This window comes from Lucilia sericata, unplaced genomic scaffold (genome assembly GCF_015586225.1).
Source record: "Lucilia sericata isolate MDLA Ls3-8-SP2 unplaced genomic scaffold, ASM1558622v1 Contig000056F_arrow, whole genome shotgun sequence".
In the NCBI taxonomy this organism is placed as follows: Eukaryota; Metazoa; Arthropoda; class Insecta; order Diptera; family Calliphoridae; genus Lucilia; species Lucilia sericata.
Window position 1 is genome coordinate 335,692 of NW_023994092.1, and position 24,420 is coordinate 360,111.

Sequence of the window (24,420 nt, forward strand, 5' to 3'; positions counted from 1 at the left end):
GCAAGTGTTTTATGTATATTGTATATATTTATGGCTATTTTATCTTTGGTCAATTTAATTATCTTACTTTATTTTTTAATTCATTTTCTTTATCTTTATCCTAATTTGTCTTTTTTCTGCCAGACCAAAGAAGATGAAAATTCCTTAGCATTTCTGTTGACTTCTTTTTTGTTCTATAAGTATTTTCTTCTTCGTTACAATTTAATTTAATTAATCACAAATTAGCTCAAAGTTGTTTTTACTTTCATTTTAAACAATTTCTTGTAAATTGTTTTTTTTTTCTGTTTGTATTTTAATTTTTTTCTTTCTAATTAAATTTAGTTTATGGAATGTAAACCTAATTATATCAATAATTAAATTTAACTACATTGTAATTTCTAATGCTAAATAATGATGACAATATTTCAAATTTTACAATACAGTGTTATGTTGTTGTTTTTTTAATGTTTTTCTTTATTTCTTACCATATTAAGTCGTTAACAGCTCGTGTTTTTTTTAAAAAAAAAACTTTTCTTTTGTTTCATTTTTTTCTAATTTTCCACATCTTGTATAATATCAGCTGAAATTATAAATGAGAAGAATAAGAGAAAATTAAATTACTGATTGTTTTGTTTAAAATTTTCAATTTTAATTAACTAATTTAATTTGTGGCTTTTATTTGTTTAAAATTACAAATGGCAAAAACCTCTAAATTATTATTATAGTTGTTATTTTTCTGTTCGTTAATTTAATAAACAAATACTTTTAATTTGGACAAACAAATATTTTTATAATAATTTTTTAAAATTTAATTTTACAAAAATAAATAGCTAATAACCTTTTGTGTAGAAAAGTATGGTTGATAATATTTTAAAATGTAATATTTAATAAAATTGTCACACATTGGGAAAGTAAAGTGATGAAAATTAGACATTTGCATGTATGGTTCTCTTTATTGTTTTCTATATTTAGTTGATTAGTCTATTTCGTCGATATATCGTGTTATATATCAAACAAGGCGCACCATATAACTCATCAGTGGATGATGACACACAAATTTATCATAACTTTTATCATTCTCTCCTGAAATCTAAACAAATTGTAGAAGAAACTTCAGTACTACAATACTTCAAAGAAAGAAACCTTTTTGGTTAGTCACAAGCAATTTTATAAGAAAGTTTAACTTTGGGTTCTTTTAAATCTACGAATATTTAAAACATCGAATTGGCGAAATCTATGAGCCATTAAGGTGATTTTAAAAAATCGATGTCGGATTTCTTTAGTGGGTACCAGGCATAGGGGTAATGATTACACAGAGTAATGCACTACATGGTAAATTACAATTACTTTTAATGTGTAATTGAGAAATAACCAATTACAATTATTTGTAATTGTAATTGAAGTTTTTCCAATTACAATTACTTGTAATGTGTAATTGACCAATAACCAATTACAATTGCTTGTAATTGTAATTGAAGTTTTACCAATTACAATTGCTTGCAATTGCAATTAAAGTAATTTAGGTATTACTAATTACAAAATTACATGTAATTATAAGGAACAAAATTTACAATTACAAGTAATTGTAACTGGAAATTCTTCAATTACAATTAAAAGTAATTGTAATTGGCAATACTTCAATTACAATTACAAGTAATTGTAATTGGCGAAACTTCAATTACAATTACAAATAATTGTAATTGGATAAACTTTAATTACAACTACAAGTAATTGTAATTGGCGAATCTTCAATTACAATTACATTGAAGTAATTGTAATTGAAGATTCGCCAAAAATGTAGTCATTACCCACATGCCTGGGGGGCACCCCCTTAAAATGTTTCAATTTGTTAGATTTTAAGATTGCCAAAGTTTAAGCACTATTGGAAGATGTCGGGGCCTCAAAGTTTTGAAAATCTCGATTTTTTGGCAGTTTGGTGACTTTGCTGACCAATAATACATCAAATTGAATCCGGTACTTTTATAATATTTTATATGCAATTCAAAATAATGATGTCCCTAAAACCATGACTATATACCCCTTAGAGCGAAGATGGAACCTATTGTGAAAAAAGGATTTTTATCCACAAATTCGGTATAATGTGAAATGTCTTAAACAACAGGTAAGTCTCACTTGTAATTAGGGCTGGGAGACCTTTTTGTAGGAATTTCGGCAGATATTTTTTAGTTTGGGTCGCATCTTTCTGAAGCACTTCTCATTTTCTTCTGTTTGATTTGTTCAGATTTTTGTCGCCACTTGGCTCTTTACGGTGTTCTGCAAACAATGACAGGACAAAAAGTTTAGGACAACAAGTTTTATCATATTGTTAATTCCTATTTCTTATATTTTTTTTTGTCAATGTTTTCGTATTTTGATAGATTTTCAATGAGGTCTAGGTCTTGTTTTGCCGCTAAACACACTCTGGGTCGTGAACGATAAAAACACAAAGTGCTTCTAGGGCCTCTTGTTCTTGGGAAGTCAGCTTAAACTGGTCCCGAAAGAGTTGTATTTTCAGACAGTAAATAGTTTTTTCAATCCACAGGGCATGATGTGCTGGACCTAGAGATCTGAAGCGCACATCTTCTTCGTCAAGATGGCCAACATATATCAATGCCAACTATAACAGCTCTTTGTAGTCGTCTCTTGGCTTGCATTCCATTAGTTTTCTTTGCAGTTCTTCTTTAATATTCTCTACTTCTTCTTTGGGCAGTAGTTCCAAAACATTTTCGCCTACATCGAACTTGGATTTATTAACCGCCAAACATTTTTTTTTAAACTTTTTCAATATGTCTGGATGAGGTCCATATGTCCTTTAAACTTGTAGTCAAAAACCCCTCTCAACAAGACTTCTAAAACGTAGTGTCGGCAAGCTCTCGACCTAACATCTGCTCCAGGAGATTGCGCGCTCCATTGAGTCTCACAGTATTTGATACTGTTGTATCGAAGCACATGGCCACGACCGAGCTGGCGAGACCCCATTCCTCTAGACATTAAGTACACTGCTAGGGCTTGTTCCTCCCCTGAGCTACTGTCAGTTTCAGGAACACCCAGGAGTTGTCCTATAGTCCCATGTGATATCAGATACCTGGTAGTAGTTTTCCATCCCAGTGCACGCAAACAGCCTCGTTTTGGGGTATCTTAAGTCTGTCCAATACATTTTTAAACTAGTTTGGTTTTATCTGCTTGCGGTCGCCAGTGATATAGTATGAGGATAAAATAGACATAAAAAACATTATTGTGGGTCTAAAATTATTTTCGCTTCTTTGAAAGTCATTACAGATCACTTACACAGAATCTAAAAAAAAATCACCAAGTGCTACTTTGGAAGTGGTGATAACTGTAATTATTTTGAAGTACTTCGATTTATTTTGCAGGCTATATATGTATATAAATCAAAGAAGCTAAATCCAAAAACAGACAATTTTTATCCGTTTTGATATGGAGTTTACAACCTTTTACTAAAGTGTGCTTTAAATGAAAGATTTAATGACGGGCTTAAATAGTTTTGTGGTTTAAACTACAAATATTACGTCCACTTGTGTACTAGACGAAGTTAAATAACTTCAATATAATAAATTGTTTTATTTTAAAACGCATTAAAAATCGATTAAATTGCATTACATTAAATGAAATAAATACAGTTAAAATTTTACTTTCAGTTAAATAATATATATAAAACATGTATTATTTGAAAGTTTTAGTGAAAACATTATTTTAACCACAATAGTTTAAAATATTCATGCTTCATTTTGTTTATTTTTTTTTTGTTTTTCATTGAAATGTGTGTATTTGATAATTGTGCTAAATTTAACCACAAAGTATGCGCATTTACAAAAAATAGGTATACACGTAATGCACCCACACCCATAGAAATTATTATATAAAAATACATGAAAATACTTACATACATACATTTTCGTGTATACATCCGAGTAAATAAATAAATAAATGTATCAGCATTAAAGCCACATAAAATAAATGCAATATTCAACAGCAAACACTTGCATAAGTACTACATACATATTGCAATTTTACCATAAATATAATGGTTACAACAATATCAAATGTTAAATAATAGAAATATAAACATATTTATATAAATAAGTACATGCATATATGTATGTAGGTGTACACATACGTATCCCTGCTATTCGGAATGGTTGTACCACATTGAATTTGTGGAGAATTTATCAATCATTTAATGTTGCCAAATTAGTTTTATAAGCTTTGGTCTGCCTGGATCTTTATGAACTATAATCACAATTAATTGAGAAATAAATATACACAGAAAAAAATTACGACAAATCAATTGTCATATTAATTACCAAATTCGTAAATACAATTAATTTTTTAATTAAAAAGGCACCAACAACCAATATTGTAAATACAAAAAATATATTTGTTATTTAAATTTGTTAGCTTTTAACAAAATTTTTTAACAACCAATTTGTGAAATAGAATAACATATTTGTTAACAAACAAAAAAATTTTTTTAACAATCATGTTTAAAAATTATTTTGTTGGTAGTTAAATTTGTTTTCTTAGTAATATATTTGTAGTAATTTTTTTATTAAAAATGCAATTCATATGTGGTTTTCATTATTTATTAAGAAAAATACACTTTTAATACACTATTAATACTTTCTTAAGTTAATGCTAGAGAATATAAATGTACGTATAGGCAGTCCACTGCAGGGTATTGAAAACAGCCAAAGGTATCCATAAAAATTGTGAGATTTTATTTTTGGAAAAGTTTTGCCCATGGACACATCACTTGAGTGAATTTGATACTTTTAGCGGATGGCATGTTGCTGGTGTTCCATTAAGCTGGTAGATAGGTCGAAAATGTTTACCAGAACCTTAGTGGGTATTTCAAAGCTGACGGGTACTGAACTTTGGCTAAAATATCTTAGACCATTAAGAGTGTCCAACAAAAAGTGTTCCTAGTTGAATATTAAATATTAGATTTTTTTATCCAATAAAAATGTGACTTTTCACTGTTTGAGTTCCCATCTGAGTTATGTGGAAAGAGAGCTGTTTATTTTTATCAGGCCGTATACAAAAAAATGACATCTGAATCGTTCCAGTTTCACAGCTCAGTTGAGAACTCATAAAGTGTAAAAGAAATATAAGTGATACTCTAGGAATCATACCTTTATGATTGATTGAATTCAGTTTTGTAGCCATTATACATATACAAGAAGTTTTGTTTGTGGAAACATCACTTAAGTGATATTGGAAAAGATTTTTCTGTGAAGGATGTTCCAAAGGTTATTATTGTTGTTGATACCTATGGGGTGATATGTTGCTGGTGTTCCTATAACGTATAACAGCATTTCAGATTGGCCTTTTTTACCATATCCTTGGAAGATATTAACGGGCGAAAATAATTAATGTGAATCTTACATAATGACTTACCTTGAAGATTACTCCAATTCAGTTTTAAAGACATAACAATAATTTTATAAAATTTAATGAAAGATTTACGAGAAAATAGTTTTTTTTCAGAAAAATATTTTTCATATTTCAAATTGATTTCTTATTTATTTTTGAAATTTCTAAACAACTCATGAAAATTGTCAATATGATAACTTTACAAACATTTTAATAAAAATAATTGTTAATAATTTACTTCCCCATTAACAATTCTATATAATTACTTATTAAAATTTGTAATTTTTTTCTGTGTATGATTTAAAGCGATTGATTTCTCACTAAGTGAAAAGTTAAGGTCAAATGATCCAATATTATTCGACTCATCTAAGTAGTAAGACAATATTGTTTAAAGGGGTTACATTGAGTCCTATAACACTGTTGGGATACGCATTCAAATGTATGTAGATGTAAACGCAAAACCATTACAAACATCAACACTCTTTAAACCGCACAACCAAATGTTGAAAATATCCTTACATACCTATACATATGTATGTATGTGTGTATGTATATTTATATCAGTATGGATGCGTGTTTGTATCAGTATGTTTGTACAATATTTTCACTTTTATTCCACTGTGTTTATTCAACATAAAACGCATTAAACTGTAAATACACGTCAAAAACATGTAAAAACAAATCACCCATCCTCATTCACCGACTCAAACATATGTATGTATGTACTAGACCCACTACTACTACTACCTTTCAAGATTCATTATTCGATTTAAATGATGTTGGAATGCAATGATGTGCTTGCTGGCTGCCATACAATGGGTGTTGTGCATTAAATTTCATTGCAATCAAATGTAACATTTTTGTTTGGTTTTATTCCATTTTTTTTTTTTTTGAAATAATTTATATACATCTTTTAAATTGCTCTAAAACGATGTCACACACAATCAACCACACATTGAGACATAGCTACAGTGTAGTTCAAATTTACGCGTAGAAAACCCGAGCAATTTTTCAGGAAACACTTAACAAGAAGGAATATGTAAATATATATTTTTTGGAAGGATTTGAAGTTTAACTAATGAATAGAAGAATTACTTCCTGTTTGGGTCTTGGTAAAACCACAAAGATCCTTTGGGGTGATCCTAATGAAAGCACGAAGAGAAATCTCCTCAGCAAAATGAGATTACGAACACATCTATACAAAATTGGACGTGCGGATTCAGACAAATGTGGAGAGGACAGCGAAACTCTGGAGCACTTTCTTTGCCACTGTCTGGCATTCGTCGAAGTTAGATCCAAGTATCTTGGAAGTGATGTTATTCCGGAAATAACATTCCTAACTAACACAGATTGGAAAATAATTAGGAATCACGTGCAGGAAGTTTCTGAACACTAAAAAATAATACGTTCAGTGAACATTTGTTCATGAAAAGGAGCGCACAACAGGACCAATATTGGCCTAGGTATATTTCTTCGGATTCGATGTAGTATACATCCTCCTATCAACCTAACGTAACCTCCTGTTAGGAGGTGTTATATTTTCTTTCTTATGGAATCTCATTGTGAAACAAATCCTTTTCAGGCTGGATTATATTATATGAAATTTACGTGAACGATATGGTTTCTAGAAGAGACGAACAACATCGATATTGACGTAGAAAGTCTTGCGTCTATTGAACACAATAAGATCGAAATGTCTGTGCCAATTAAAACTTATCTTTGTAGAGTTGATATGGGATTTAAGTTATTCAGAGAGATAAGTAGATCGCCGAATATTATCAATTGATAAATATCTAAAATACTCTGGCCCCATCTTTCACGGAAAAGGGACTTGGCACCTTTGCCTTCTATTATTTATAAAGACTTCAACATAGGAATACATAGTGGGCACTGTTTGTCCAATCCTACAGTGGCAATTACGTAATAATCACTGCAGAAATTGTTAAATCCATGAAGATGATGATATGAAGAGATGGATATTTTTTCATACTTTATAAGCCTTTGTTTTCCCTTATTTCGATGGCACTGTAAAACAAAGTTCATATTTTTTATATACTATACACAAATATATGTATATGGCATTAAAAATTGCAAATCTTCTTTGAATTGAAAATAAATCTTATGAACAAAAACTACTACCATATAAATTTGTCATTACTCACTGTACGTACATACGTACATATGCATCCATAGATTCTTGCGTTTATTCGAAAACATAAATTTACATTACAAATGCAGGTAAAGTGTAATGCATGAATTCTTGTATAACTGGGTGGTAGTAGTGTTGTGTTGCAACTTAAGTTACGGCAAGCATTATATTCCTTTCTTCTATGAGGGTCTCACACACAAAAAAACCACAACTATAAATTCCGTAACCATTAAATTATTCACACATACTTGTACATTCATACATTCATGTAATATTTGTACTCGTCAAACATACAATGGGTCCACTTCAGAGTGTATTCAGCTGTAAAACTTTACGGAAGTGAAAGTACATATTAAAATATGTATTGAAACCCCATTTTTTTTCCAAACTGCTCAATCATTTGTAATCACAAACTGAAGTTGAAACAAATGTTTTTTTTTTTTGAGTTTTCATACTCAGCCTAGAATAGGTTGTAACATACAGAAATATTTGCACAATATTATTAAACTATATGAATTTATCGAAAATATGTACATTAAGCCTGAGATCAAAAAATTTATTTGTTTTGGTTTGTCATAATTTTGTTCTTTTAGTTTTAAAATATAGTTCTGTTAGTAAAATCAATATAAAGTTTTCAAATCCCGTTTCTATTTTTATATGCTTCAACTGTTTCGCAATTAGTTTGGACTACAAAATAAGTTTAATTTATTTTTAGTACATGCCTAACGCTCATAAGATGGGCGAAAAATTCCAATCGTTTTTGGTTTTATATCTTGTAAGAAAGATTTTCTCTAAAAGAAGAGATTTTATTTATTTAAAATGTTAATAAAATATAATTTCAAAATCACATCTTTTTATTCATCAAAAGGTACCATACTTTATCCAATTTTTTAACTTTTAATAAATTTCAGACTAAAATTCTATATATATATCTAGTTAGTTTAGACACTAATAAACAATATAAGGCCCATCCAAAGCAAATAATTTTTGGTTGCGCATCTCTATTGTTATATATGTATATGTACAATGTACATATGTATATTTGTATGTATGTAATATGAATAAAATAATTTGAAATCTTAAAAAGGTCATATTATTTCTATCAACTCTATAGATTTTGTGTTTGGTCTGAAAATGTATCCCTAAATGATTAATGTTAAACACTTCTGGATTACTAAATACTACTCCTATTATATAAATAGGTGAACAGCCTAAGTTTCAAGATTCTAGAAGTTTTAATATCTAGATATAAGTAGAAACATTTCAATGTTACTCTTGAACAATTTGAGAAGTCTAGCTGCTTTAGATTCTTAAATCATCACATAGCTCACTTGAAATTGTCCCTCACAGAGCAGACTTACCAGGGATAAAAGCACTATGATTCTCAGAGGATTTTAATAATAAGGGAAATTTAAGGACATAATATTGGGTAGCAATATCAGTCACAGTACAGAGTTGCCTGTGATTTGAATTTGGAAAATCGCCAAAAGCTAATGTTGCGTAATGTTTTCAAATTCTACAAATGCAGGTCCTTAATTGACCAGACCCGTCATAGTGCCAGTACTTCCCAAAGACAAATGCTTTTTCCTTCAAACATTTTATATGGAAAAAACTAGAAATAGTTTTATTCTTTATGTTCATGGGCACTTTTTTAAATGTGATCGAAGTAAAATTTTTATACCATATACCACTTTAGTGGGGAAGGTATATTGGGTTTGTGCTGATGTTTGTAACGCACAATAATATTGGTCCTATAAAGTATACCAATCGGCTTAGAATCATTTTTTGAGTCGATTTAGCACATGATCTTCTATGGTACCGGAGATGAATCCTATTGAAAATTGTTAACATCGGTCCATTATTTCACCTAGCCCCCATACAACTAAACTCGCCGAATAGGGCTTTTAAGTTCATAATTATGTTTAATATACTCGTATCTCGACAAAAAGCTGCAAAACCAAGTTCTTGTTATTTGGCCTTAATGACCCTCATGAATTTTATAATTATAGGGCCTCATTTGATCCTTGCCCCTATACAAAAACCCCTTCAAAATTTCACTTAAATGTCCACACTTTTATGCAACAATAAATGGCTTAAGTATATCTGAGGCAAGGTACATTGTACATAAATACCTTATTATGTAAACTAAATCACATTTAATTTTTATAACAGGTGTAGATTCGGCCTCGCCCGACTATAATTTCTTATTTGTTTTTTGAAATGTTAAAGATTGCTTTAAAGGTGTTTCTAAAATAAATCAATATAAACTTTTTACAGTTACTCATTTTTTAATTAAATATAAATTTGCCCCAGCACAAATTTAATAATAACTTGTACTTACTCAACAACTTACTTTTCAATGACTATTTCAAACATGATGTCGAAGTGCTTTACGTGAGTACCTGGCGTGTAGCCCTATCTCACGGTGGTACTTTTTCAACAACTCACCACTGCCCCTTTGTGTTTGTTACACGCAGGTCGCAATTTTTGTACATGGATATGCCGGTCCAATTCAAACAATTTGCATTACTATCTAGGAAATCTAGAAGTTACTGATCTATAATTGTAAGCTCATACGCTAAGTACTTGCCCCCTAATGACATCGCCGTGTTAAAATAATGAGTCTTTGTATAAATAATAAAGGGTATTTTTAACACATTATTTATCAATATAAGTTTTTGCTGGGTATTTATATATTTTTTTGTTTCGAGTGTAGTCTACTTAAGTGCACTCTCAAAAGTATATGCGCATATATGAATGTGTTTATTTTACCAAACAATTTGTAATAAATTGTTCCCTTAAATATAAACTGCACAATTAAATTGAGTGAAAATAAAATGGGAAAAAAATCGTAAAAATAACAATATTTTGATTTAACAAATCAACATTTGTTGGAATTGAAAAAAATATTTACATGAGAACTTGCATTTTGTTTGTGTTAAGTGTAGTGTAAATATTGCAAAAAATTATTTCAAAATATTTATGTATGAAAAAAAAAATATTTAAAAACTGTTTCCTTTACAACGTTGTTTGATAATAAATAATACATGTTACATTGAATATTGAAATGTAAACTTTTATTTTAAACAAAATATTTATATTTTAAAGTTTTATTTAACTTTCTGATAGTTTTAAATTATATTAAAACATATTATTAGTTGACATTAAATTTTAAAAGTTTTTACATTAAATTATCTTTAATAATGAATTAATTAAAGTTCACACAAAACTTATAAGAGTTTGCTAAAGAATCTGTTTTGGATTTGTTTTGAATTTAATACGGGCGCTCAATGCGAATTAGTTATGTGGGCACATACATACATGTATGTAATTGTACCTACATACATGCAAATGTGTACGTATGTATGTATATTTTTGAAAGTGTTATAAACATCAATTAATTATTTATATTTATTTATTAAAAATTAATTTGAAATCATTTTATGGCATCAACCATAAAACAATAATTTTATAATTTCCTATATTTTATAGAGATCCATAATTGTATGTTATACTGATTTAAATGCTATTATAAAATTTTTTATCTTTGTACATCGATGTCTGTATGAGCATGTACGTATGTGTTTTTGTCCAATTTAATGATTATAATCATTATTTTGAATAATAATATACGCACGGACGGCAATAATTTTGCAATATGAATGCCAAACAGAGAGGGAAGGATCTTAAAAAATTTAATGTTTAAATATCAGTTTTTGGACCAGTACTATTGATATTTAAGCTACTTTCATAATGATGGACAACTCCAGCAAATTGTATATCTTTATCTTTTTACTTTTGAATACAAAAGATTTCAGATTATAAGAATTGTGACTACAGTACCGGCTCTAGATATAGATTATATATTGTCCAGGCTCTTACCAAGTCATGTTATCTTGATCCCCCATCTTGCTGTATTGCAAAAAACGTCCTACTATTACATATTAAGGATATAACTGATATAAACTGATGATGTCATTTGAATCTTTGGCCTTTTCATGGGATTATTTGTCATGGGGTTGAACTGGATAACCTATCTAATATGGTACCATGGGAACCGGTAGCCAGCAGCCCGAGGTCCGTTCGGGGTGCACGTGATAGCTGTACCACGGGAACCGGTAGCCAACAGGCCGAGGTCCCTTTGGGGTGCACGTGGTAGCTGTGGTTGCACTCAATGCGCAGGAAGATAATGTTGATTTATATACTGATGCACGGTAAATTCTATATATTTGGATAAATTCGGTGCTGTTCTCGAAAAAGGCAACAGAAACCCTTCAGAGGGGCGACTGTGGGGGTAAATGTTGTGAATGAGTTGGTGTTGATTGAATAATATACAGAATGAGTCAGGGGTATATGGACCTTATCATACCCATATACTCTTATGAATATGTCGAATGTAGTTTCTTGAATGTGTCGGATGAATGTCATTTTCTTCAGATGATATCATAGAAATTCTTTTTTTTTTTTGTCAGGATATTTTCAGGCTCCGTTCATACCTAACTTATTACAGTGTATTCTCTGTGAGTAAGAATTGGTATTTGGTTTGTTTGATGGATTCCTATATCGGTCTACGCCTCTAGGTGCTGTTGCCAAATCTACAGAGGCCATTCCATCTGTGTGGTTGTAAACGGAAGTGATGTTTTTGCATCTCGTATGATACGCAACTTGGCAGCGATGGTTAGGGTAGATAGCTCCAGTATTCGAGTAAAGTGCTTGTATATGGTTCGGCAAAGCCATATACGAAAGTTGCCACCTGCGTGTTCTTTGCAAGTCACAAAGGGGCGGTTTTGAGTCATCTTTAGCTCGCAGTGTTTAAAATAATATTACTGTGAAATAGGCCGTTGAAATAAATCTTTACGTTTCAGAAACCATAATGAAAACATTTACATGGACAGACAGACAGACAGACGGACGGGCATCGACTTAGAAAATGATTCTGAGCCGATTGGTATACTTAAAGGTAGGTGTATAAACATTAATTCTATCCGTTACAAACATCAGCACAAATCCAATATAGCCTCCCCACTAAAGTGGTGTAGGGTATAATCATAGATATCCAAATAGCGTATTAGTTTATTTTATATAATCTAAAACCTTTTTTGATGCATTTTTATACTATGGATATACATACACATTACAATAATTTCACCTACAATTTAAAGTTATCCTTCCCTAAATACTATTGTCGTGGACTTATAAAAAAACGTGATATTATTCATATTTAATTTACTCGAATCAAACATTTAAAATAGGAAAATTGCGATTTCAATTACAAATAAATAAAAATTTAAATAAACCAGTGTGTTTGCGTGTAAATTTACACATTTAAAATTCTATAAAAATTTAAGCACTCACACAAATCCACAAACAAACCAACTCTACATTATGTCACTTAAATTAAAAATTTATTAATTTGAAATATGACAATCACGTTAAACAATTACATTTTTCATTTAGCTATTTAATACCTGCATTGTATATGCATTTGTTTTTCACCATTTGGAAAAGGGAAAACAATTGTTTGTCAATTGAAAATAAATATTTATTTAGTTTTTATTATTTCAGTATTTATTTAAGTTTATTTCTATTATGATCAAAACTCATGGGGAAATCATGGACTTATATAAGGGTTTTTATTGTTACTTAAATTGGGGTGAAAAATGGATCCTGTAGAAAGTGAATCTAAGACGATTTGTGCAACTAAGTATAAAATATTTCATTAGAACATATTAGAAAATATGATAATCAGCAACGATATTTCGTTAGTATGTTTTTGATGCGATCCCAAGCTAAAACACAATGTTCTAAAAAAACTACAATGTTCTAAAACTACTACAAACTAAATATATTAAATTGCTGCAAACACATAACATCTTCATGCCACACTTCTGAAGGTGTGAAATTCTTAAATAATTTGCATAAAATTATTTCAAGATAATAATTTAATATTACTGTTATGTATTTTATATTTTCACTAAAATACATTTAAATCTGTTAATCGTTTCTAATAATAATACTTTATTTTAACTAATACTCTCATAATAGTTAAAGATTTAAGTTGTTTCCATATTGCGTTGGGGCAAAAGCATTAAAAATTATTGACATCATTAAACCACAAACATTTAATAGAGCAACGAAAATTTTACTTGAAGGTAAAACGGATGAAAGCACTCGACGTAATAAAGTGTAAGTGTGTATACACATACATATTCTACATGTGTAAACGTATGTATGTGTAAATATACATAATGAGTATACGAGTAGCTTGTAGTACAACACCTTTGGCTTATTATTTAATTTAGTGGAGAGTCGTTTAATATTACAACTTCATTTAAACATGAATTTAATAAAATAGAATTATTCAAACTTATGCGAGCTTAGGTTTGTTGGAGCATGTATGTGCACAAACATACATACATATGTATGTGTATGAGTGAATGTTTCTGCTAAAAAGACTTAAATGAGAACACTTTATAAGACACCTGGTAGACCTCACAATTATTATTGTTTTAATGAACAAAAACGTCAAGCCACGCAACATTATTACAATACAATACATTTGTACATTTTAGCTAACCTTTAAGGTTAAATTAGAATTTAAGGGGCCTAATGAAAGACTGTTTTTAGTACTTACACTGGAGATATTAAAACATATCTACAAGCATAGACATTACGTATCTAAACATTCTACAAATTTGACATATTTAATGCTAATGTGTATATTACTCTATCATACTTTTCAGAATAATCGATCCAAGTCTTCATAGAAACGATCTTTAGATATCATAAGTACGATGAGTACAACGGCGGACTAACAAATGACAGATTGCTGGTTTATATTTTTTTCCATACAAAAACTTACATAACTATCAGTTTGTAGGCGATAATGGTAATGACTTATTTATATCCCTATTTGTAAGCGAGTGGGGTAAATACTTGCTTAAGTTAAAATAAGTAGTAATAATTAATTATTTAGCCTTATAACTCATTACTTTTCAGTGTAAGTTTTTGTTGGAATCTTTTCAACCAATGCTTATCTTCGAATAGATATTATAGAGCCATTAGATCTAAGGCCTATTAAGTGAAAGCCTTTTCATTTTTGCCCTTATTTACTACATCGTTCACTCGCATAGCCAAACATACACACACACACACACGAAAGAAATTTAACTTTAAGTGTATTTGAGGTGAACGATAATTACATTGAGAATAAATATTTAATGTTCTAATTATATTGTGTTAATTTACACATATACACGCACTAATATACAAAAACATACGTACGTTAATATTAGGAAGTTTATTATACCCAAAAGGGTGTAATAAACTCAAAACTATAACATCCACATAGTACATACGTTAAATTTCTAATACTCATGTTCACAAAAGTTCACAAATACATACATATGTATGTATTTGTATGTACTATAGTACTGCTGCTTAGAGATGGAATTATTCTAGAATGGATCTAATTTGCTTTAAAGCTAAAAACAGCGCATATTGTCATCGTTGAATAGATTGACGAGTGCAATATGCGCAAAAATCCCTGAATAGAAAATTAAATACAATTTTAAATATATTTCGTTTTAAATTTAAAATTAAAATTGAGTTACTAAAAAAATAATTTTTATTCCAAAAGTAAATGTAAATATGTGTATTCTCGGATGTAGTCAAAAAAGTATATTTTTTAAAAGGGTAGATTAACAACTCTATCCTAATTGTAATATGTAACTGCCATCAAAAAGATGAGTGCTTTATTTATTATGTCATTCCGTGTGTAACACATCTAAATATCCGTGTGTAACACATCTAAAAATCGCTGAAGAGACTCTCAAAATTTTTCATCCCACGGAGATCTTTACAATTATTTCAACTTGACTGACAAAGGTAAGAAACCTAAAAGTTGTTTTGTGCAATATGTATGTGCATGGAGGAATGGTGTTGTAATTAAAAAAACATATCAAAAAGTCGAACTTCACTAATTGTATTTATAGGCATGAAATGGGGTCTTAGTCCTACTATGACAAATTGGCTTTATAAAAGTGTAATTAGACCAATTCTAGCTTATGCTTCAATAATCTGGTGGACTGCTTTAGACAAAAAGTGCAATATCAAACTACTACAGGGAGTTCAGCGTACATGCTGCTTGGGTATAAGTGGTGCCATGTGTACTACTTCAACCAAGGCTCTGGAAACGTTGCAAGATATTCCACCCATTGAAACATATTTAAGATATATAGCGGCTCTTACAGGCTCTTTACTTTAGGGTAACTGGTCAAAAGCTGTTATAGGACACGTCATCAATATATACTGGACACATTGGAAGGTTATACACAATCATCGGACGTGCCTGATCGTATACCAGACACAGGATATGTCGGAAACTTTGAAACGCTGATCCCAGATATAATGTCTTGGTCAAGCGGAACATTAGAGCAAATACCATTAGGAATCCGTTGTTACACCGATGGCTCTAAATTGGGGGACAAAGTGGGGCTGGGGTTCTATATTGAAGACCCAGAAAGAGAAATATACCACCGTTTACCAAATGATAACACAAGCTTCCAGGCAGAAGTACGAGCAATAACGGAATGCGTAAATTGGATTAGAATAAATATGGCGCCCATAGCGCTTAATATATTTACCGATAGCCAGAAGGCAATTAGGGCGATATCAGGTGATAGAACTAAATCTAAAACCGTATTGGATTGTAAGAAAGCTTTAACTGAATACTCTCCCAGAGGTAAGGTTCACATCATATGGGTACCTGCCCACTCGGGATTAGTCGGTAACGAAAGGGTGAATGTAATAGCTTTAAAGGATAGGAAGCTCGAGGCAGTTAACACAAATACAAACCATTCGACGCAACAAAAGCTAAACTAAAAACATGGGTGAGAGAATCCCATAAGGCAACTTGGAATACTAAAACAGTGGGTAGAACACAAACCATTCGATGCAACAAAAGCTAAACTAAAAACATGGGTGAGAGAATCCCATAAGGCCCCTTGGAATACTAAAACAGTGGGTAGAACACAAACCATTCGATGCAACAAAAGCTAAACTAAAAACATGGGTGAGAGAATCCCATAAGGCCCCTTGGAATACTAAAACAGTGGGTAGAACCACGACGATCCTATGGGGTAACCCTGATGAGAGCAAGACGAAAAATCTCCTCAAAATGAGCAAGTCTGAAGATAGTATGATGATACGTATTCTGAGTGGACACACAGGATTACGAGCACATCTATGAAAAATTGGATGTGCGGATTCAGACGAATGTAGAGCATGTGGAGAGGACAGTGAATCTTTGGAGCACTTTCTTTGCCACTGCCAGGCATTCGTCGAAGTTAGATCCAAGTATCTTGGAAGTGATGTTATTCCAGAAATAACATTCCTGACTAACACTGATTGGAAGATTCTTGAAATTATGTTCAGGAAACTGAGTTTATGAACACTTAACAATAATAATCGCTTCAGTTCCTTTTTTTTCCATGATAAGGAGCGCACAACAGGACCGATAGTGGCCTAGGTGTATTTTTCGGAATTGATGTAGTATACATCCTCCTATCAACCTACCTACCTACCTACCTAACTACCTACCTAACTGTATTTATCCCTACACCATTATAGTGTGGAGGGCATTATGGGTTTGTACAGTTCTAGCTCTGTTCTAGTTCAGTTCTAGCTGTGTTCTAGTTCAGTTCCAGTTCAGTTCTAGTTCAGTTCAAGTTCAGTTCTAGTTCAGTTCTAGTTCAAATCTAGTTCAGTTCTAGTTCAGTTCTAGTTCATTTCTGGTTCATTTCTAGTTCAGTTCAGTTCTATTTCACTTCTAGTTCAGTTCTTCTTCAGTTCTATGTTTAGAATCATTTTCTGTGTGGATTAAACTAAGTCGGTCCATCTGTCTGACTTGTAAGTAAAGTACAGTTCGCAATTTTTCGGTAATTCGATGAAATTTGATACAAGTAATATCAATTGAGAACCTATTTGATTTTGATTGAAATCGGACACATAGTGACCGTAAAGGGACTCCCCAAATATGATTTTGATGCTTATAATTATGTTAAATACATAAATATTTTCAGAAAAATTGGAACAATAAGGTTTTATAAAAAAAATCATAGTTGACCGCATGAAAAATTTTCTTGCGGAAATGTTTTAAACGTCTCTAATTGACTTATAAGTATTGAAATTCGGATAAACGAGTTTTTTATAAATATTATACATTATCACTAAATCTTTTATGAAACGGTAAATATCATAAATATTTATGTATAAAGGAATTGATAAATGATTAACAATGTAACGGTTTCACTGTTAATGTGTATCAAACCACATTTCAAATGTACTCATAACTATTGTAGCGTATCATATAGGTATCACTATACTCTCCGGCTTGTTCTTATTTATTTTGTTTCTTTAAATAAAAATACAAAATTGAATAATAAATTAAAATAAATACATTTGACTGAGTATCAAAGGGTTAGAAACAAACAAATTTATTAGTTTTATTATTAAAGAAAATATATAAAAGAATTAAATGCTTATCAATCAAATAAATGAAGTAAAACAAAGAAGAAAAATATAAAAAATGTAAACAGAAAGATTTATACAAATCAAAAATAATGAATATAAATGCAAAAATCACATTGCATTGCATGGGAAACACACATACTTATGTATGTAAAGACATGAAAATGGAAAAACAAATTTCACACACCACAAGACAAGAGATTCACTCCTTCACATGCAACACCATGACAAATAAATATATGTATATCTATGTATGTATGTTTGTACGTGCAACACAAACACTCACATACAAGAAGACACTTTTGAAGAGTATTAGGGTATTCAATCGTGTAATTATTGTTTTTTTTATTTTTATTTTGACACTTAAAATAAAAATCTGTTTCGGTTAATAATTTCTGAAAAATTTTCAGTTTTTGCTAAAATATAATTTTTCGAGTAATCCGATTAAAATAAAAACTCGTCTAATTGGATAACCTTATTAATTCACACATTACCCAGCAAACTCAAAATCAAATCTTTCATAAGTACGACCAGAAACTTACTTATAAGGATTTGGATAGATTTAGATGGATAATAGTAATTGTGCGGTAAAGGGTATTACAATATGTTAATATTTACGAGATTTAAAAGTATCCCTGCATCGAATAGGAATGCATATACCTACATATGTATATATTGAAATAACTACAAAAGTATAATAAAAGATGTATGTTTGCGCAAAAAAACCGTTTTTTTAAATATGATTTTAAGCACCTTATTATAGAAGTCACATATATATATTTTTTGGATTAGATGTGAGGTACAACGCCCAGTTTTATTATAAAACTTTTAATGTGTACAACTCACACAAAAATTTTACATCTTGCATTTATCTACATAGTATGTTTGCTGGGTGTATGTATGATAATAAATTTAATGTAATCCACTACTACTACTGCATAAATTCACTTGTGTTTGTGTGTGTGACGTTGCATTTACATAAAATGCACATTGTTACTCATTCAGATTCACATTCTGATGCAACACAACTTAAAAACGAATGCCAACAATTTAAATTTTATTTCTCTTCTTTTTTGCATTTACTGTGAAAACTTCCTCCCTTTTATTCATTCGTGCAACATTCCTTCCAACTGCTTTTACATTTCGTTTACAATTTAACTCTAGTAGTATCAAAGATACTGTTGATAAAGGAATTAATGCAGGAGAAGGAAAACCATCATGCCACTAGGTGACGTATGTCTTCTTGAAGTGTTGGTGTTTGTCATTTCTTATTTTATTTTTTTATTGTGTTTAAGAGAAGGATTAAATCTCGTATTGAATACGTTGCAAATAAATATAATATACATATATATATATTTTTTTTACATAGGTACGTGTACATAAAAATATACTTTTATACAAAGGTGTATTGCATACTTAAATGTTGGAATGCTTTTTTGAATATATATAAAAATATATAGTAGATAAAAGTGTTCTAGTAGTTTTTAAAAATAGTTATGCATAATCATTGTATGAAAGAAGAAGAAGTTGTACAGTTCGGTTAAAAATATCTGAAGTAATAAAGGATTTGAAATATGTAAAATCTGTTTCGTTTAGAAAAATAACATATTACTTTTATAGAGCGTTATTATAACGGTGATCATAATGGTGTTATCATTTAAACTTAAATTTTTAATGAACACAAAATTAAAGCAAATTAATGTGTTGTTTCTAGATAACATGCAAGTAGTTTGAGCACAAATTTTACTTGTATTTTGTTACTGTAACAAAAACAAAATAGGAATTTTAACTCAAACTACTCACACGTTATCCAGAAACAGCACCTAAAGCAAGTCGAATGGGTAACATTTAATTTATATTTATTGATCATACGCCGAGGAAACTTTTATAATTTTGAAAGATTCTTAGATCCTCTATAACTCAACATCTCAAAATTTGAAATTTTTTACAAATTCAAATAGCAGAATAAATTTAATAAAATACATATTTTTAAAATTTTAATATTTTCTGTAAAAAAGGAGTAATTTCACAATTAGCCTACAGTCAACAATGAGCTAATATGGCAAAAACAAGCAAAATTTTTCTGTAAAAAACACAACTTAACGCAAAAATTCTTTGGAATTGAACTATACAATGGATGGTAGTCGTTAATTTAGTGTTGATGATCCATTCTGGACCAAAAAAATAGGCTCCATTGGCTAGTTTTTGGAGTTTTTTTGGGGTATTTAAGATAAACTATTCCCTTTTAACATAACGTTGCCCACAAGCTACAAACAAATTTAAATTATCAGATCTCAAAATTTAATACAAGAAGAAAGTTGTTTTTGGACTTAATAGAAAGAATAGAATGTATACAACAGTTTACATAACCCGCTAGGTGACAACAAGTGTTAATATAGAAATTTGAGAGAGATAACTGGTATGTTGCCTGTAGTATATTATATGTTATTTGTATATTTCACTTGGTGCAATAATACATTCACGGAACTAAGTGATTGTTGAACACATTTAAAGCAATATGTATTTAAGATTTTATTTTAAGAACATAGGCTGGATTTTGCAATTCTCTATAAGAGAAGAAATTACACCAACATAAGTTTTGAAATTTGTATGAAATATTCAAACTTTAAATTTAAATTTTTTTCCTTTATTGCGAACTATAAAACCGGCCCATAAAGTTTTCGCAAATTATTGCTTTTTAAAATTGAAAGTAGTTAAATATTTCTTTATATATTTTGTCATTTTCTTTTAATTATCATATCGCCGATTTACTATAAGACTAGCATAATCCAAATTACGGATTTTATACCCACCATCAAAAAAGATGGGGGGCTATATTGTTTTTGTCATTCCGTTTGTAACACATCGAAATATTGGTCATAGACCCACAAAATTATATATATTCTGGGTCCTCATTAAATTCTAAGACGAGTCCGAACGGAAACATCTAGAGGGTTGAAATTTTCCACAAATATTCTTTATAGCTAAGGTTTGTTTGGAATTGAAAATGGGCAATATCGGTCCATGTTTTTGCATAGCCCCCCCGAAAAACAGTGTAAACAGTCATAGCTGGTTTAAAAACATCAGTATGTCAATGATATTCCACATAAACAACTTTTATATGAAACAAAATCTCGCTACCAAATTTTATGATAATCGGTCCATAATTCACCCTACTCCCCATATAAGGTCCCTCTGAGAAAACGACTATATCGCTCATAACTTGCTTCAAAATGATAGCATTGCAACAAAATTCGCAATTAATAAACAAGTTTTAGGGGAACTAAAATCTCTTTGCCAAATTTTATGGAAATCAGCCCATAATTGACCATATCCCCCATATAAGGTTCCCCTCGGGAAATTACTTAAAAGCTCACAACTTTCTTCAAAATACCAGTAAATCACGAAAGTCAACATAAACAAGTTTTAGAGGAACTAAAATCTCTCTGCCAAATTTTATGAGAATCGGTTCACAAGTGACCCTACCCCCGACATATGGTCCCCACATAAATTGACTGTAACGCTCATAATTTGCTACAAAATTATAGTAAAGGAACGAAATTCGACGTAAACAAGTTTTCGGGGAGCAAATATCTCTCTGCCAAGTTTTATGGATATCGGCTCATAATTGACCCTACCCCTCATATAAGGTTCCTCTCAGAAAATTACTTTAAAGTTCATAATTTGCTTCAAAATGCCAGCATATCAACGAAATTGACATAAACATGTTTAGAAATTAAAATCTCTCTGCCAAATATTAAGAGGTCCATAATTAATTCTACCCCCCATATAAGGTCCCCTCATAACTTTAACGCCCATAACAATAACTTGCTTCGACATTAAAGAATAGCAACGAAAAATGATAGAAAGCAATGAAATTTGACATAAATAAGTTTTATAGGAACTTAATTCTAATTGTCAAATTTTTTGAGGATCGGTAAAAAATTATTAAATATGATAAAATAAGTGTATATGATAAATCAGTTTAGAAAAAATCCAATAAATGATTAAATTGTAATAGCAAAAACATCGGTTGTTATAGTATAGGTCCACTTTCTGAAATTCACCTGAAATTTAAGACACATGATTTGATGGTGGGTATATAAGATTCGGCACAGCCGAATATAGCACTCTTACTTGTTTTAAATTACAAAACCTGCGTTTTTCATATGGATTTATCAAATATGTCTATATTTTCGGTGTGGGCCTAGCTACAGTGATGCGTGGCACCTCCCATATAAAGAAAATCTTTAATTAGTATATTTAAGAATATATGTATAACAGCTTGAGTTCTCGAATTTTAGTATCATCATGAATGTTTACGTCAAAAAATGGGCGCATTACCAATAGGGGGCTTGGCTTTTCCCATAGGAATTAAATACTAAAATGCGATTATCTGGTAAACTATTACAGTTAGAATCTTAAGAATCTTAATGGGCGGACTTGCTTAAGGGGATCTTGGCACCTTCCATATGAATTAAACACAAAATTGCGTATATCTGATTTAAAGCTAAATTCTAAAATCTGGCACGAACTACTTTCACATTAATGTTAACATTTGGGTAATAATTTGACGGACTACATTTTAGGGGGGTACTACGCCCCATATAAATTAAATAGAAAAACTATTTTGTCTAGGAAATTAGTAAAAGCAATAATAATTAAATTTTGTACGAGGAACTTTAACATCCTTGTGAACATTTGGGAGTAAGAAACTAATAGATCTAGAATTCTCAAACAAAAAAATACAAAAAACCGCATATCTGGAAAATTGTTAGTGTTGGAATTTTCAAAAATCGTAAAGTGTTTTATTTATATTAATTATAGTGTAGCAAAGCCACCTGGGTATAGCTAGTAAGTTATTATTATGAATCAGATAATCTTAGGATATAATAAGAAGACAGCCATCATTAAACAATCGAAAATAATCACAAATAGAAACAAAACAAAAAGTAACAAATATTTATATTCATTTTTAGTTTCATCCAAATATTTGTTAGTTTATTCCTTGTTTACTCATGTTCTTTTCTTGTTTTTGTATTGTTGGTATTTGTTTTGTTGTTCTTTACTTTTGTTGGTTTAGTTTTTAGTTGTGTTTGTGTTTATTTTTCATTGCATTCTTCTTTGTGTGTTTCTTTGAGATTTTGATTTGAATTTATTATTTTGTTGCAATTTACTGGCACACAGTGGTGGAATTTCGAGAAAAATTAAAACGAATCTGCGATTTTTCAAAGGGAGATAGATAGTCTCAGAAGAGATAAATAAATAAATTACTTCTTTTTTTATAAATAAGGCTTTAGAAATGAAATCTAGTGGTTCTACTCCAACCTTTAAGAAAATCTTTATACATATGTTGCATGTTAAAATGAGTTATCAACTTTGTTTTTGGAAGCAGAGTGCTATGAGTATAAGTAGTGGGGATTTGAGTTCAGTTTCTCTAAAGCTTTTATTAAGTGAATATTAAATAATATAGTGGAAAAAGTTAATAATAATATTTTAACATAAATTTAATCTTTTTGTGCATACTTATTAAAAATACGACACAAAATAATTAAGAATTTACAAATAATTTTAAGCCTTTATAGCTAATATGTATTAATGTTGATATTAAAAGAATGTATTTATTGCAGTTACCAAGTGTAAGCGGTAATGGGTTAAAGTAAACAAAAACAATTTCCGTAAATGTTTTATAAATTTTATTACTATTAAAATGAATTCAGTTTTATACACGAAACTTAAAACCTAAAGTGTTTTTTATATAAAGTTATCAGACATCCTATTAACACAAATAGTTTATGATCATAATAAATCCTTCAATATAAAAACTATTTTGGCAACACTGTTGCAAATATAATCAACCATTCATGCATTTATATTTATGCATGTATTGAAGAGATATACGCACTCTAAATACATACATATGTATGTATGTATGTATATACTGTTCAATATATTTCTGGCATTTTGTATTTTAAATTCTACTATTTCAATGTCCTTTAACTATTTCCATTTCTTCATGCATACATACCGAAAAAAAATAAATATTCTTGTCAGATTATTGTTTTTTGTTGTTTGATCTTTTCTGTTTTTTTAGTTTTTCATTCAAGTGTGAAATCGGAAACAAAAAAAAAAAAAAACTTCACATTTAAAAATGATAGAGAAACCATTTATTTTAAAACTGTTTACTTATGTAGACAATAAAAAAATATTGAAAAAAGATAGTATATTTTTTAGTCCTTTTTATTGAAATTCATATTGCAATTTTGCGGTCGATAAAAATATTATAAAACAAAGAATTCCAAATAAAACATGAAACATTGATAAATTGGGTTATGCCGAATATTGTGTACTCTTCACTATACATACAT

At 30.0% G+C, this 24,420-nt stretch overlaps 1 protein-coding gene across 2 annotated transcripts in view; it reads right to left on the reverse strand.

Moving 5' to 3' along the window:
* Positions 1-282: 282 nt before the first annotated feature.
* LOC119616088 (Down syndrome cell adhesion molecule-like protein 1) overlaps positions 283-24,420 on the reverse strand; it is a 351,308-nt gene continuing 327,170 nt past the window's right edge. For both annotated transcript variants that reach the window (XM_037972250.1, XM_037972251.1), the window contains one exon: positions 283-559. In XM_037972250.1, the coding sequence (XP_037828178.1) occupies positions 531-559 (29 nt within the window). In that variant the 3' untranslated portion in view covers positions 283-530. The remainder of the gene's footprint in view (positions 560-24,420) is intronic.